This window comes from Poecile atricapillus, chromosome 8 (assembly GCF_030490865.1).
Source record: "Poecile atricapillus isolate bPoeAtr1 chromosome 8, bPoeAtr1.hap1, whole genome shotgun sequence".
In the NCBI taxonomy this organism is placed as follows: domain Eukaryota; kingdom Metazoa; phylum Chordata; class Aves; order Passeriformes; family Paridae; genus Poecile; species Poecile atricapillus.
The window spans coordinates 21489545-21506990 of NC_081256.1; the positions used below are offsets into that span (position 1 = coordinate 21489545).

The 17446-nt window shown below is 39.1% G+C and overlaps 1 protein-coding gene across 6 annotated transcripts in view; it reads right to left on the reverse strand.

Moving 5' to 3' along the window:
• NAALADL2 (N-acetylated alpha-linked acidic dipeptidase like 2) overlaps nucleotides 1-17446 on the reverse strand; it is a 415927-nt gene that overhangs the window by 12223 nt on the left and 386258 nt on the right. For 5 of the 6 annotated variants that reach the window (XM_058844296.1, XM_058844298.1, XM_058844297.1 and 2 more), the window contains 2 exons: nucleotides 11632-11725; nucleotides 4156-4354 (listed from right to left, as the gene is read on the reverse strand). In XM_058844296.1, coding sequence (XP_058700279.1) covers nucleotides 4156-4354; nucleotides 11632-11725 — 293 coding nt within the window. Of the gene's footprint in view, nucleotides 1-4155; nucleotides 4355-5472; nucleotides 5578-11631; nucleotides 11726-17446 lie in introns of those variants that run through there. The other variant, XM_058844300.1, reaches the window with a different exon arrangement.

Consider the following 17446-nt stretch of genomic DNA (forward strand, 5'->3'; position numbering starts at 1 on the left):
GCAGAACTGACAGCCTGAGCCCTTGTACGCCTCTTTCTGGCTTTAATTTACATACTGAAGACACAAACTGTGACTTTAATGACTATTTTACGTTTGGAAATTTTGTGGGAGCATCCCAGGGGACTCTAGGAAATCCTGCATACTTACTGCTAGATCCATCTGGTACCAACAGCACCCATCATATCTGAAAATTAGACCTGGGCCTGAAGAAATGTGACACCTCCACGGAGACTGGAGATCTCCCTGCACCCAGGGTACCATGCCTGATACTCCATGAAGTTTGCTTTATTATCTCATTTTTTTCAATATTACTGTGCATTGAGGAGCTTTGCCTTTCAACACAGGGAGAGGCTCTCTGTGAGGAGTGCACACACACACCTGACAGATCCATCAGGCTGACAGGTTGTCAGAAGCTCTGGGGATCAGCAAATATAAGAAGTACAACAAAATATACAAGAACCCTCTTAGTGAGCCTAGGCAAACACAAGATTTGAACTCAGTATTTATGAACACCAGGAAGATCCTTGCTGTCTTGCTGTCCCTGATCCTGGTGTCAGGGTTTTGGTCAGTATTTCTGTAGAGGGAAAAGCATGCAAAAGCAAGATGTGATCAGTATTCATGGAATCTTTTTATGGCTCTGGTGAGGCTGACCATCTCATGGAGAGGACAATGTGCTTGAAATTTTTTTTTCCCCCTTTACAGTGCCTGAAGTAACAAAGCCTCTGTTCTTACATTAACCTTGTAGATGCCACTGCTGCGTGATCTATGATTATTACCTTTAGTAGCAAAATATGATCACCAGAAAGCACAGAGAAATATCCACACAAGTACACATTGCAAGAGTGGAAAGCAAGAAGTGGCTGAAGGTAAGAAACAAATGGATTTCTACTGATTATTCCATTAAAATAACGAAAAATTATAAATCCAAATAATTATCAGTATTATGATTATGCCATGAGAAACAAAGAGAGATAAATGAAAAATACCATCAGCAATCCTATTTTATTCCTAGGCATTTATTCTGGAAATAGAAAATCTACCCAGGGTTACCACTGCGAATCGAAGAAATATTTCAGGTACCATAAAACTCAACAATTTTCTTCTAACCCCAAATCAAGTCCCAGGGTAACTTTTGCAAAGCAGGGTATTCCTCAACCTATTATTTTTCATTCTACCTAAATTTCTGGATAAGACTAAAATACCCTGATTAAAGCTGTACTTGTGTATTTCCAGCTCAGTTGGAAATAAAGATCATGGGGAACCTGTGCTGCTGTCAAATTTGCAGCTCAGAGTCAGGAAGTTCAGGGGAGAGGGATGGCTATCAAAACAACAGCATTTACTGTATTGAACAACCTGCCAATGCCAATCATGATTAGTTAAATTTAGTCACATATCCTAATCCAATTATTAAAAAAAATAGTAATTTGAATTCTGCTAGTAAGTTTTATAATTAAGTAGATTATATTACTTCTCCTTATAGATGCATAATGTATTAATTACAACATTGATTGGAATGAGGCATTTATTTTTTTTTTTAAAGCATTATATACAGTAAGAGACTATAGCTGTGGGAATGTGTGTGCAAACTATAGAAAAAAAAAATTATATATGAAAGATGTATCAGTTCCCCTGTAGTGGAGAAGCACAGGAAGGTTGCAACACTCCTGCAATAAAGAAAAAATCCACCTTTCTTTTTAATTCAAGTTCTAGGACAGAAAACATAGTATAGATCCAGAGAAGTGTGAATTAGGACAAACACAAGGCTAAGAATGATGCCTAAAACTTCAGCAAATTTGTCAAGTGCTTTGATTGAGGTTGAGAATATGAGTCCAAATGGGTATACAGGAAGCAATCATTTTTTCATGAAGAATACGTCCTTTACTGTGCACACAAATTCTTCCTTCAGAAGGCTGTAAATTACAGTATTTATGGAATCTTAATGATCTAAACACAGTTGGAGCCTGAAGGTCAAGGCTGCAAACTGCATCCTAAATTTCTGTTTACAGATGAAGCACAGTATTTATTGCTGTACTGCTTGTGCTGCTATAGTTAAAGGGCTGCCAGCATTTCCATTATAAACCACTATTTCAGAGGTTTATAACTTGCCTATCAATCTTCTGACTGGGATGAAACATGACATACAAGGTTCTGGCTGTGAGACTGATTTTTTTTTGTTTGTTTTCTTTACCAAACGACAAAAAGAATAAGCTTAAAGTTTTACAAGCCAAAAAAAAAAAAAAAGGTGTATCAGTTTTTTCAAGTATTTCTAGTGTTGGGACACAATTATAGCTTCAGAATACAAAACACATTCACATAACTTCATCAGCTAATAGAAGGACTTTCAATCCCTAAAAAATGGAAAATAATCTAAACAAGACTTACAGTTGGATGCTTTTTTATTTTTTAATTAAGCAAACGTACTTCAGATTTTAAATGTCAGCAAAGGACATCAGCAATCTAACAGTGTCCTTGATTCTGTTTATCTGGGTAGATTTACCATTAAAGGTAACAATTACACACCTTGGCACTGTACAAAGGTTGCATTCTTTTTAAATGAACATCTAAATGATGATACACAAGGTGTCCTTTACTGTTGTGTATTCCAGATGATGTCAGGTAAAATTATTCAGAGTAAAGTCAAAGCCAATGTTTTCTCCTAGACTTTGAAATCTTGTGCTGTTAAATCTTGTATCAAGTTTAATTAAATTGGAGGACAAGATTTTCACTTTCACAGTGTCTGCTTTGCCAGTGTGAAAGCACTTTTGGTCTGTACTAAAGTACTGTGGAGAGCAGGTGAAAAATTTCTTACATTATGTTTGCATATCTAATGATTACATTTTGTTAAATAACAAACTTAATAATGCAAGCATTGCAAGAACTGAAATATTAGAAGACCTCAAAAACCTTCTCCTTATAACCTTAAGTTTTGATATAATTTATTTTTACAAATAAAGAACTGGGCCAGATTCAACAATGTTGAACGTTGCTGTTGCAATGCAGCACATACGTATTACAGTACTACTAAACAGTTTTATGGCTCCTTTGCAACACCATACCAGTTCAGACAAGACAGACAGCACTGCTAAACTTGGAATATTAGACTTTATCTAATCCCATTTTGGCTTATTTCTTTATGTTATAAATCCAATCACAGCAGGAAGGAAGCAAATTAGCCCCTCCCCGAATGTAATTACTCTGTTTTCCTTATTACAGCTGTAGGGCTTTTATTCACTGACACTTTTGAGTTCCCCATAACCACCGTGCTTTTTTTTTTCCCCCCTTTGCCTTTGTTAAAAGATGATTGCATTTGTTTTATACCATTGCTATTAATTGGAAGAACCCCTCCCGTGGCTGGAGCTTTCTGCTTCCTTCCCCACCTCCACCACATCTGTTTGATGCCCACTTTAGACATTCCCTTGAGTGAGGCATTGGATAATTTTTCCCATCAACTGAAATCAAGAGTTTTCAGTTTTCAAAGTAGAGTTTTGCTATTTCAGTTGGTTCTGGTGAGAAATAGAGACCTGCAGACTTCTTTCTCAGAAAGTAAAAGATGGGATGACTACGACATCTTAAAACCAACCTGGGTAGTGCAGCTGAATACATATCAGAGAGTAATTCCAAGCAGAGACAAGATGTTATGAGCAGTGACTGACTCAGGCCTCCTCATTAACTGGAATGTACTGCCTTTAACTCGCTGAAACGCATCCAAGAACGCTGCTATATAATTAAATATGTTAAATAATGCTACGGAGTATCTTGTGTAATTCTCAATCTTCAATGAACTGTACAAAGTTTTAAATAAAATATAGGTGAAGCTTGTCAAGCGGTATTAGACTTCAAAATATTTTCTCCTTCCGAAAGCTTCCTGTACCATCTGACACACGTTTCTGCCATGCTGCCTGGGCTGCCATCACACCGTTCGTCTTGTTAGCAGCAATGTCATGACAGAAATGCTACAGTGCTGCATTCTAATGACCCCTTGCATTGGAATGAATTAATGTTTTCTGCAGAGAGGATGTGATAGGAAAAAAAAAAAAAAGCTTTAATTTTGGGTACTCACTGAGGTTTTCTTTTTGAAGACAGTTCTGCGAACCGAGCAGCGGTGAATACCATTTTAGCTCAGCTACAGAACGCGTGGAACACCGTGTACCGTACCTGTAAAGCCCTGGAGGAGCTTGAGGAACCAGGAAGCTTTTCTCCAAGCCTTGCAGCACATCATTGAGCATCCTGACTCTGACAGGAGCTCGCTCCTCGGGGTCATTGGCCGGGCGCATCTCGTCCGACTGGAACAGCTCCGCCGTGTCCCTCAGACGCGCTGCCACTGCCAGCAGCTGAGGGACGCCTGCTTCATCACCTGGGCACAGGGACAGCAAGACAGTCACCAGTGATTCACAGACCACTTATTACTCTTGCTTCCAAGTCAAAATTAATAGTCCAATTAAAACCTGAGCCTCTTTTTCCCCTGTGAGCAGCACGGAACGGGTCAAGGGAAGCCATAGATCATTCCGAGTAACCTCTGATCTGTTTCTCAAAGATCAATTTGGGCTCTGATGCTTTAAGATCTAATAAGTTGTGAGGAATGATTTTTGGGGTACAGCTTGAAATCTAGCATTGGAAAAACAGGCATACAGGAAGCAATGGTTATAAATCAAGAACTACGACATTTCCTTCTGAGACTGAATTTATTCGATGCCATTTGATGCTGTTGCTCTCGAGTCTGAAAGCCTGTGCTTGGATTCCATAATGACTGCTCTATAGAATATTTTAATATGCAGAGTTAATTGAATTTGATTCAACATTTTAGAATCTTAGAGGTTAACAGCAATTTTAGAGGGTATGTGAAATTGCTCCTCTTAATCACTTAAGTCATATGCCAATGAGCCAACTTTAATTGATATCCTAATGCATATTCTAATCCAGTCAATATTTTCAAAACCTTTTAAACTTGGAGTGTTAACTATTGCTTTGTTAGCAACCCCACTCAGACAGCAAAAGAATAAAAGCCTGCAGCACCTAGGTTCAGTACACCAGGATTTCAGTATTTCCCTGTTCATAGTCCAGAAAGAGAAATGTGAATTGGAGCAGTGTGAATGTGCAGCCTCCTCCCACCTGCAGTGCAGGTGAAGAGTGTGGCCTCCTTTCCCAGAGTGTGCATGACCACTTTCATCTTTACAAGCACATGGAGACAGAAAGCAGAGCCTGAAGCTGACAGAAAGTCAAAAGCAGTATCAGTCAGCACAAACATTTCCAGAGTGCAGAAATTATCTTTAAGGTTAAGATTCACTTCGCCTGTTGACAAGAAATCCAACTATCCTTAGATCTTTCAAATAATGCCTTAATCAACATAAACCATGCAGCTCTAGGAGCTGTCTCACCTCTACCAGAATGTGGAAACCTCAAGGAGTTCTGTACCTTACTGACTGAGATAATTAAGCCAAGAAAGTGGTTCAGGACTCAAGTTCAATGAATTTTCAGCTTTATTGTTGAAGATACACATGGAAAAATCACAAATAGTAACTGGGGATCATTGACATGGCTGAACTTCAGCTGGCAAGGGAGTACCACCCACTGGCTTCCCTGGTGGAATGGGGAGAAGAATCAGTAAGTTAAAACCGATGGGCTGAGATTAGAACAGTTTAATAATTGATATATAATGATGATGATTGTAATCACAATAGTAATAATATAGCATCAAAAAGGGAGAAAACCAAAAGAGAGACATAAAACCCAAGACAGACAAGTGATGAGCAGTTTTATTGGGCTGACTGTGTTCAGCCTGGCCCCAGAGCAATCAGCCTCCTTGGCCACCTCAGTTTAAACTGAGCATGATGTTCTCTGGTATGAAATACCCCTTTGGCCAGTTCAGCTCATCTGTCCTGGCCATGCTCCCTCCCAGCTTCCTCTAACTCCTCTCTGGCAAAACACAGGAAGCTGGAAAGTCCTCAGGGTAAGCACTACTAAACAACTGAAAAATCAGTGGGTTACCAAACTTTACCTCATCTTAAATCCAAAACACAGTACCAGCTACCAGGAAGAAAATTATTCTAGTTAAAATCAGGACAAACACCAAGCCATTTCTCAAATTATTCATGGTTGGAGTCTGAAAGGTGAGCACATAATAGGAATGGAAAAGCAAACAGGTATAACTAAGAAATCCGAGGAAATGCCAGAATATAATATATTCTCCCTCTCATTTGGAATGAGAGATTTGCTACTGGATACATTCCAGTGAAGGAAAAGGAGTTCATAGATCCCATATACTCCTGTCATTCAGCTGACTAGCACATTCCAATCTAGCAAAACATGAAATGATCCAGGATACATAGAGAGAAAAGATGCTAGTGAGAGAGAAACTGTCAGATTTCCTGAGATATCAAGATGAATTTCAACAATGAACCACAGCTCCCTGGGAGAACAGGAGTGAGGGAAGATGGTTTATGTCTGCCCTGGTTTGGAACAAGGCTCCTTTGCTAATGACACTTGACCAATCCACCTTTCCCTAAGAAGAATGAGTAACAGGCGTGCTGGTATCTTCATATAAAGGGTTGGTATCTCTCTGAGTCTGCAGTAATTGAAATTCTGATCGAGCTAAGTTGATGCCTCAGAAAAATATTCCTCAAGCATATAAGCTTGTTACATTTAAGATATTTGCAAAATATCATTATCCTTAATTTTCAAATCTCTGGCAAACATCCTGTGCAGCTGAAGAACTTCCCATTCCCATGTGTATAATGCAGGCACTGTGCACACCTTACCCTGGGACTTGTTTCCATATGGAAATGTTTAAATTCACCCTGTTAGAAAGAATCCTTTGGTTTCAGCAAAGCACTTCGTATTCCAAATAATGTAAAACTTATAGTTTTTATTCTGAATCTTATATAAACAATTGCAAATGTCAGCTCTGCCTTTTCAGTAGGGAAGGTGAGATAAAGGGAAAATCCATCTTTCTGTACTTGGAATTGAAGCCAACCAGACCATCCTTTTAAACATGAAAAATCCTGTAAATGTTCACCTGTTCTCCATAGCCCCTAAACCAACTCTTGTCAGAAAACAAACACCCAGGCCCTTTTTTCATGCTTCACTACAAAACCTGCAAGTATGGGCAGCGTTACCTCAGCCAACTAAGGGCAGAACAGGCATCACATCACACTGGACTGCACCACCAAGGGAAACTGATTTATGCTTTTCTCAGGCTGAGAAGATGGGAATGGAAGGGCAAATGACTCCTCAAGAAAACCCTGCATTATCTAATGATGTCTTAAGGACCTTTGATGCTTTTACAGAGAAAATTGAGCACAAGTGTTACCTCGTTTAAGAGAAAACAATGCCACATTATTATATTTTGTATTCTTTGTCCTTTCGTCTCCAGTGTGAATCATGATGAATCATCTAAGCTAGTTGTTTAGTTGCTATAAAAATAAAATTGCAAACACAGGAAAGTGACTCAAGAGCATGTGCACTCTTGATCAGGGAATTACACTGTTGAATTTCACTGCATTTGCTAAATGTAACTGGATCCTATTCAGAAACAAGTTACACCAAACAGATATTTTTACAGACACTGAATACAATAGCCTTTCCCTGTGTAACTGATTGCTCTTATGAAAAGCACAGCTAGAGATTTAACATTTTTAAATTGTGTTTGTGCCCTCTGTTATGAAAGTACTTGCCTACAAATACAGGAAAGGGAGCACAGACAAATCAGCATTTTAAGGCATGATGCTTGCTTACCATATATGTGAACATGTGCTTGCATGTAAGAGAGAAGGGAAATTGCTTCAGGTTTTGATTAGCTGGCAAATTCTGAATCAGCTATGATGTGCTGCTGTATTCACTAGGAACATTTTTCATGCTCTGCAAAATAGGATAAGCAGACCTGGCAGTAGAAAATCTGAATGGGAAAGCTTTACAGCAAGCACCCTAAAGGGGCAGAAACACAAATCCAGACATCCTTAGTGCAAAGAACATGTTGCCATCAGCTTCAATTTTGCTACCATGACTGCTATAGTCCAAGTAAACTAATCTATTGCTGCTCCAAGTCTTTTTGCAAAGAAGTTATGCTAAAGAGGAATGTGGTGACGTTTTACTATGTGCAGGCCAATACAGGAGCCTGGAGAAGAGCAGGCTCCAAGGAGACTTTACTGTGCTCTTTCCATACTGAAAGGGGGCTTTGCAAGAAAATTTAGGACAAACTTTTGAAATAGGATGAGGGGTAAGGGTTTTAAACCAAAGTATTAGATTTAGACTAGGTGTGAAGAAGAGAACTCTTACAATGAGGACGGTGGAACACTGGGTTACCCAGGGAGGTGGTGCATACCCCATCCTGGAAACATCCAGTGCCAGGCTGGATGAGGCTCTGAGCATCTTGATCTACTGGAAGATTTCCCTGCTCACTGCATTGGAATAAATGACCTTCAAAAGGTCTCTTCCAATTCAAGCTATTCTATGATTCTGTGAAGTTATCAATGGCTTTGTACAGACCTGCTGAAACTTGTGGCCTACTAACACAGAATAGATACTCATTCTTGCCCTTCAGATCTAAATGTTTGTCCATGAAAATTGCATTTTTCCACGACTGGTTTTTTTAAAGGCTGAAAAAAGTTACTAATACATAATAACCTTGAATGGATGCTGAAGACAAGATGCCAGTGCCTCATGACAAAAGAGGTATTTCTGTCTTATATACAGATTTGCTGCATTTTTCACCTCTGTTGCAGTCAAGAATAAAGGGTGGGAACAGTAAAGAGGGGAATTTTCTGAACATTACAGACAGGAGGGGAGAGTAACTCTGAAAAGCACACAGAATGATCAGGGAAACACAGTCAAGAAGGTAAAATGATGCCAAGCTGAAGAGCAGCAGATAGCTGTAGGCAATGAGCATGCAGCCATCAAGTAAATGAGAGAGATATGTTTCTCTATTGATTTTTCTAAGGACAGAGTTTAGCCTGATGTTTTGAAATGTATGGGTAGAGATAGGCTGTGGAAAGTCACGCAGACTTCCCTGGGAACGACTTATCGTAAACCACAATATTTTAAACTTCTGCTAGTGCTGCCTACTATTATCACCCCAAGTACTTCAGCTGCTGTAACATCTGTAAAACATCCATTCTGGGGAGAAGAAAGGGCCTAACTGATAGGAACCCACACACAGCTGACACTGCGTCAGCCAAAGAGCTTTAAATCACGGCTCCTGCACTTCTGCAAAACCAGAAAATCTCATCCACCCTTAATTTGTCTTCATAAGCCTCTCCCTCTCAGCCAGTGCCTATCAGAGATGGCTACAATTTGCTCCAGCAGCCTGTGCTGACAGCCACAAGTGGGGATCTGACCTCGCCTGCCTGCTGCTGCACAGCCACAACTCAGGGCTGGGGCACAGACACCAATTCTGGAAGGTCTGCAGGAGCCCAAAGTGACTGGCAATAATAAATGACATCAGCTTCAACAGCACCCAAGCCAGGGACAGCACCAAGCTGGCTGGCTTTCTTTGTGTAAACTGGGTGGGTGTACTTGTTATTGCTGGGACAGTCAGGTGCAAAGGTACAGAAATGCTTTTAATCCTAATGAGACACCTGATAATCTCCATCATCAACCCCTGAAACTTGCTGTAACATACACCAGATTTTAAAGACAGGCTACAGGAGGCACAGTGCTAAGAGCTTTCAGTAGAAAATACAAATATGGTCTGGATAAAAAAGCTTGTATACATACAAAACACTTCTATACAAGTGACTGTACCTTTTTACTTGCATATATATACAAAGCACTTCTACAGGACTGCTTAAAAACATTATTTGTATATTTCGCACACCAGATTTGACATCTTGTCTGCACCCTACCTCAAAAGATAAATTGGATTTTCATAGGATACAAGGTTAAAATGGGTCTTGAGTTTAAATAGAAGGCACAAATCCCACACAACTGCAAGGTGTGGCTAATGAGAATATTCTAAGCAGTCACTTATTTATGAATTTGTCTAAAATATCACATCTGTGAATAGACAGGCAGCAGCCTGACTAGCCCTGCCTGGGGACCTGGATTTCAGTCTTGGAACCTCCATCTGGATAATTTATGACAGAAGACCATCATCAGAGGCAGAAAAAGAGATCTCTCCAGCCCCAACCCTTCCTTTCAGATAAACCCAAAAGCAGTGGTTTGTTTCCAGGAGTTCTGGTGTGTGCAAGGGGAGAGAACACATGTCACTTAACAGCCTCCTACCCATCTCCCTGAGGAACAGACCACGAGCCATGTGAAGGTGTTGGGGTGACACAACCTGTCATCCACACTACCCTGAATGTAAGAAATGCTCTTTGAAGTGCTGAGTAATATCCCACGGAATTTAGCAGAGCTAATTGTACAGACACCCACCACATTACAGAGTTAAATCCTCTAGAAATGAAAATAAAGGCAGTGTTAACAGGTATCGAGGCACACACAACCTTTTGTGAGTACATCCATGAGACTGCAAAATAGTGACTCAAATATTTAAACAAAATTTAACTTCAAGCATGTGAGAGAGTCCAAGGGGAAATACAGTCTGTGTTCAAGGAATTGGCTGAACCAGACCCCAGAGGCACAAAATTAAGCCTAATGAACAAATATTTTCCATGTCATGCAGGTTTACCTTCACCTTTTCTACATTTACAGTTTTAAGCCACATAAAAAAGTACAACTTTTCATTTAAGTAACTGAAAAAGGACCATTGTCTTAATGTTTTCCAAACTGAAAATGAACTGTTTTTTTATGCAAGCCAGAGACAGACAAAACATGAAAGCCATGAGAAAAATCATTAAACAAAACTCCAGAGTGAACAGCTGGGAGAAAATTTATCTTGCTGGCCCTACAGCCTAGGAAATAATTTTCTCTCCCCTGAAGTGGTAGAGATAAATGATATAACTGAAGTTAGAGAAAAAAAAGTCAATTTAAATCAACGTTTCCTGTTACTCAAAATAAAGAAAAAGGAAGAACAACAGAAGTAATCTCATGTTCAGTTGAAGGAATACCAGCTGAGACACACTTTCCATTTGATGATCATCCCCTGCTGTGTTTAGGCTGAACTAAACCAATGTTTAGTGGCAAAACAGAGGTAAAATTACTTGTCTTTTTAGATGATTCCAGACCAATACTTGCCTACCGACTCCTACATCTTCACAATGATGGATGGCAAAGATTAAAGAAAAGGTATCAGACTTCTATGAGTATGTGTTACAGAAAAGTGTGCAGGGAGGGGATGAAATGCAGGGGTAGCACCTCAAGATTGCAGAAAGTCTTTACATTTGAGATACGACCTCACAATCTGCTGAAGGATATGTGAAGTTTGGGTGTGATTTTATAGAACTTACTTCTCTATTTAAGAGATCAACTTGAGAGTTTCATAAACCTAAAACCAGAAATATTTTTCAAAGGTCTTAGGACACTACAGGTAACCTATATTGCTTAAATGACAAAGTAACATCAGAAGAAATCTAAAAACTTTATGGCAACAAAACCTGAATTTTATTCAGCATTATATAATGACCCTATTTAACTAGTAAAATCACTATTATTCAGTAATTGAAAATACGTATCAGGGATTACATGATGCTTTTCCCCCCCTGTATTAATGGAGAACAATATTCCTCGAATGAAAATTACCTTTCAGACTGTTCTGAACTTCTAACGCGATGTTGAGGGCATTGAACGGCAAAACTGGATCAGTGGCAATTTGCAAAGTCACTTGTCCTGTTAGCTGAAAAATACAAAAAGACCCAAAACCCAGTCAAATTATTTCCAGCACATTTAATAACCAGCACTTCTTTTAGAACAACACATGTTTTAAATACATTGGATTTTCAGGGAAGTGTTATTAAAACCCCATAAGCACATATTATTAAAAGCCCATAAGCACAAGACCAGGGTCATTGCCTTTCTATACAACATCTCAAAATGTTCAGGGAATACAATTTATGACACAAGAATTCTGTGCAGTGTGCCTTCTCTGGGATGCTGCAGGATTCTCTGAAGGACATTTTTGCTTTGTTATCAAATAAAATATCTCAATACTCTGAACATGGGAATGAAGTTTACAGTTTTACTCAGTTCTCTGGTCTCAGCTATTGGATTTTGGAACTTTTCACAACTAAAATAAAGAATCAGAGACATTAATGATCAGAAGATCAAGCCTAGGGCTAAATGCAAGCTGACCTGGAAAGCCACAGCCTTTTGAAGTGCAATGTGACAACTCGATGCACGCAGATGCACAACCTCCAGACTGGACAGAACGCTGCTTTCTCTCAGGAACCCAGGGAAAGAAACTCCCCAAAGAGCCCCTCAGCCCACTCAGCACCTGTCACAAAAACTCAATGGCATGAATGCCTCTTTTTGAACAGCTCCCAGATAAGGCAGGGGCTGAGTGGCCCAAGTGCTTTTTTCTGCTTACAGAAGGTCAGTTCTCCAGCTTGAGGCTTAGACATGCTACAAGGGCTGTGTATAGAAATACATCTTTCTGCTGAACTACACCTAGCTGTGATTAAACAGAGGATTTCAGTCTCCAGGCTGCCAAGTCCATCACTGTTCATGGGAGCTATAAAAACACACTGACAAAAACATGCAAGAAACTTTCATTCATCTTCTTTATATCTTGATATTGCAAAAAGGGGAAAAATACCTGTAAGGCTGTGCTGTAAAATGGGATGGCTTCAGGTGCTGGTGACCGTGTTGATAAAAATGTGGACTGAATAGAATCGTATTGTACAATTCTTCCCAAGGTGTTGGCGGGGGGGAAAGAATAATATCTATCCTTCAAAAGCAATATGACAGTCTCTGTGCCAAAAATAACATTTTAATTTTGCAATAGAAAGTAGCAGGAAAAGACAACAAGCCTTGGTAATATTAAAAACAACAGTACAGCGATTGAAAAGGAAAACCATCTCCCAGGAAAGTGGATGAAAGCAGGGTAATATCAGAAATACAAGTTTCCTTGAGAAAGATTAATAGAACCTCACAACATTTCTCAGAAAGCACAGAAGAAATGACCTGGCCACAGACTGGTTTGGGTACAGAGACTGAGGGAATATTCTGTATATCAGACTGCTGTGAAGCTGTGGAGATTCACCTCTAGAGAAAACTACATCACAGAAGGCACCAAGAAAAAAAAACAAACTGCCTTATATAGAGAGAAAAATATATAGGGAGGAATAATGTTATGTCAGGCCATTATCAGGAAAAGACAAAGAACTAAGAGTGAACTTAAAAAATACCATGTCTGGACAGCTATGTTAAAGTATTCCACAGTAACTTCTTATGAAGAAACTTCCCAATTCCTCAGGCCATCAGTGCTCAAAGGCCATTACATTATCTATCTGATTATACACAAAAAGTGTCTGGAAAGCATTAAAAAGCATTGGTTTTTTTATGATTATTGAAAAACATCATGTTTTTTAAAACAGAGATATGAGAGAGGTATTATGGAAAGACAAAAAATGAAACTGTTAGGGCAAACTAAAACCTGTACAAGACTGTACCTAAACCAGATTTGTAACAAATTTGTAATTTGTAAAAAATCTGGTTCTAAATATCCAAATGCCACACAAAATCCTTCCATGTCCTGCGTGGAACTCCTGTGAGACACACTGCCCAGAACATGAGCACCCTGTGACCTGCTACAGACAAGCAACTGTGACACTGAAATAACTTCCTAATAAAAAGAAGGGATTCCACATGGAGCCCACACCCACTGGACCCCAGGACAGCACACAAAACACTTAAATTCCTCCTTGACAGCCCATTGCTGCTAAAACTTTCACTTCATGGTAATACAACTACAAATTCCTAGGTGTTTTAGGAAGGGACACCAACAGTTACGCTTTGTTGCTGATACTTTACAATCTGTTGCCATAATGTTTAAGAACACAAATGCAAGGAAAAAAAAGCTTTTTTTATGAAACATGGATGTGGCATTTAAAGAGGACAATACCCTAGTAAGCAACTTTCCTTTTTATCATCATCTTCTGCAGAACCTGGCGTCGTTTTTATAAATTCTTGCCTTATTTCTGTTTCTTCCAAAGAGTTTTAGTTTGCTTTTGACTATAGCAGACCAAATGTTTTCTTTTTCCTGCTTAAATAAAGTGATACCATCCAAATCTTATGACTGACTGAAGCACTTTCAGAAATTTTATAGTCCCTGTCTAACACTGCAGACATCTGTGTGTTAGCAAACAGGTAGTGGTGGTGTTTATTAAATCACGTACTTCCTGGGCTAATCTGGAAGAAATCAATCATGTAAAGGAAAGCTCAGAGCATTGATTTGAACAGAGTAAGTAATAATGCTGCAGAAGCATATATCAAACCCACATAAAGCAGCCAGACAGAAAAGGCTACCAATTTCTTATTTATAGTCTTATTTTTGGATATACCATTCCCCTGAGCGCAACACTGAATATACATGGAAAATAAAGACAAGCTTTGGCCCCCTTTTCCCAGGTGAAGAATGCATCAGACTGACTACTGAATTATTAAATGCAAGCATAGTTTAGCAAAGAGTAAAGACAACAATTTTCTCATGAAGTGAAAAGCTAAAACAGCATGATTGATTCTATTCCCATTCTGAAGTGGTTAAAACACTAATGACAACTTCTCAAATAGAATTTATACATAATACACAAACATTACACACAATAACTGATGCAACATTTACGTGATTATCAAGTCTAAGAAAAGATCTTAGAGTTCAAATGCTAATTCATCCTAAAAATTATTTTCTTATTTTAAAAAGAAAAAAATAATGACTAAAACTTGCACTGCACTTGGCTGTGGGAAAGGTGCTTTTCAGTAAATGAAAATTTATTTGATGAACTTCCAATTACTTTAAAAATAGGTATTAATATAGAATGTAACTATAACTGTAGAGTTATATTGTATTTGTTCTCTAAGAGGGTGGGGAGGCCCTGGCTGCCCCATCCCTGGAAGTGTCCAAGGCCAGGCTGGATTTAGCTTGGAGCAACCTGGGATAGTGGAAGGTGTCCCTGCCCATGGCAAAGCTCTAAGAGGAGTTTTAAGGTCCCTTCCAACTCAAACCATTCTGTGATTCTATGCATACTGCAAAACAAATCTGAATATTTAAAATGGGTTTATAGCAAGGTAACATTATTTCAAGGTCTTTTTAAGGCATCTTTGTAGGAAGGAAATAACTGCTTTTACTTCTCTGACACTGTGTAGATCTCAAAATCTAAAAAAGAAAAAGCACAAACTTCAAAAAAATGCTGGTGTGAAAGATGATTCAGTATCACATGACATTTCCAAATGATGTTGTAGCTTATTTTCTCTTCCAGGGTTTTACAAACTATTCCATCAGGAACTATGTACTCTTCCAATTCTACCTATCTATGAGCCTAATTTGACTATAAAAGCCAATTTTCAGGAACATCAGTTAGAACAACAACATCTAAAGGTCTACGACATAAAAAGAAATACCTGGATTAAACACACAGAATATGTCCCTCTATATAAATTATAAATATACTTTACCATTTTAGCTGTTTTACAGTGCAAATAAGGAAAGGAAATAAAGTGAAATTTGGGGGGATTCATCACAGGTTTGGTTGGGGTTTTTTTGTATGTCACAGCTGTTTTCTCAGGGAGTTAAACTCACTGTTCAAGACAACTTTCTTCCTCAAATATCCAAGCTGCCTACCAGCAACATAAAGCAAGTCTACTGGCATACAAATTTAATTGTTTTTTTTTTTTTTTTTTTTAAATATGAATACTTTAAGGCCAGGCTAGATAAATGTGAAAGGCTCCCCACAGTCTCTTTCCCACAGATTCAGTTTTGCTCTGGGGGCATGCTGTTACTGAGCCTGCCTCGCAGGGACAGCCCAAAGTGCTGTCTGGTTTTTCTGACAAGGCAGGCACAGCCACCCATCCTCCATTCTGCCACAGCAGCAGAAACCTGCAAGATGAATAAAATTAAAATGTATTTAGTGGATATGAAGATATGAAAATATTATGCGTGAGAGAGATCAATCTGCTAGAATAAACATCAGCGTGCGGTGTGCAGGCAGTTTCTTTAACACAGAAGTTTACACACAGTCTTGGGGTTTTTTGGGTGTTTTTTGTTTAGTGAAATTTGAAACTGTGCTGTATCCAGCCTGTGCTATGCAAGCCTCAGTGGGTGGAAGTGCTGAGCCTTTAGGACATTTTTAGTTGCATTAGGAGTGTTAAAATCTAAACAGACATCTCAGATCTCTTCATATGCCAAGTTACAAACAACATAACTTAAAAAATCAGGTAAACTGCCATGTTTATCCTTCTGTAAACACTGTCTTCAGCAATGCCATACTCCAGTTTTACCTGCTGGAAAGGATTATGCTCAGCTGCTTGAAACCAGCAGCAACTCCTTTGCATTTCAAGCCCTACGCCACTGCAACATACTTTAAAATTTTATTCTACGCATGTTAACAACACTTTACTGACATCTGTGCACTTCCTGAGGAAACCAGCACACACATGGCATCCAATCCACCAAAACCATGACAAATCATGTGAGATGGGAGCTAATTTAACATGGTAGTGAGGTAGAGCTGAGGTAGTCTCAGCTACAGACTCAGCATCCCCCTGGCCCTGCCTACAACAGACCCAAACAATCCTTGGGGCTGAGCAGCTCTGAGCCTCATCTTCCTTTGAAATCAGCTTTATTTTTTCCAAGCCACATTTGCCCTTACACCTGGCACCTCTCCCTTCCTGCATTACCCCTGGGGTTCATGGAGGAGGAAAGAACATGGCAAGATTCTGTCCTGTTTTGGGGGCTCAGTAACACTGAGTTGAAAATAACGCTGTTTTCCTCTTCTTCCTTCCTTAGGGTGAGTGGAAAGGTTTAAGGTTTGTGACTGGATGTTGCACTGCCTAATCTCAGGTGTTCATCTTTTGCATCAAGGGTCTCTCTCCCACAAACTGATGAGCAGAGTGACCTGCTGAGATCTTCTGATATTAAACAAATCATAAACAGCAGCTTCAGCCTCCACACCCATGCCAATAAGGAATGAATATCTGCATATATTAAGATCCCCTCTCAGAACCACAGTATTAGTAATCTCAAATGTTAAAATAATCAGCCTCACCCATCTTCTCCCCACTGCAAAACTGAAGAAATATTTTTATTAATACAAGCAAATTTCATGAATATGCTTTCTTCTGGTTCCCCCTCTCCACTCAACTTTCTTAATGTTATCAGACTTCTTTAATTAAACATGAGAAATTGAGTCTATTTAAATGAAATCGTGATTCCCTGGCAATAACAATTTCAGCACCTAGTGTTACAAGATGAATGGCAGCAGTCGTGAGCCTCATGATAAATTAATGAGCATTTTTAATAGTGGGATCTCAATTTAATGTGGAAAAACTTCCTGCAGAATCAGTCTACACAGCAGGACTTTTTTTTTTGTATTCATCACCTTCCAAAAAAATTAACTGATTC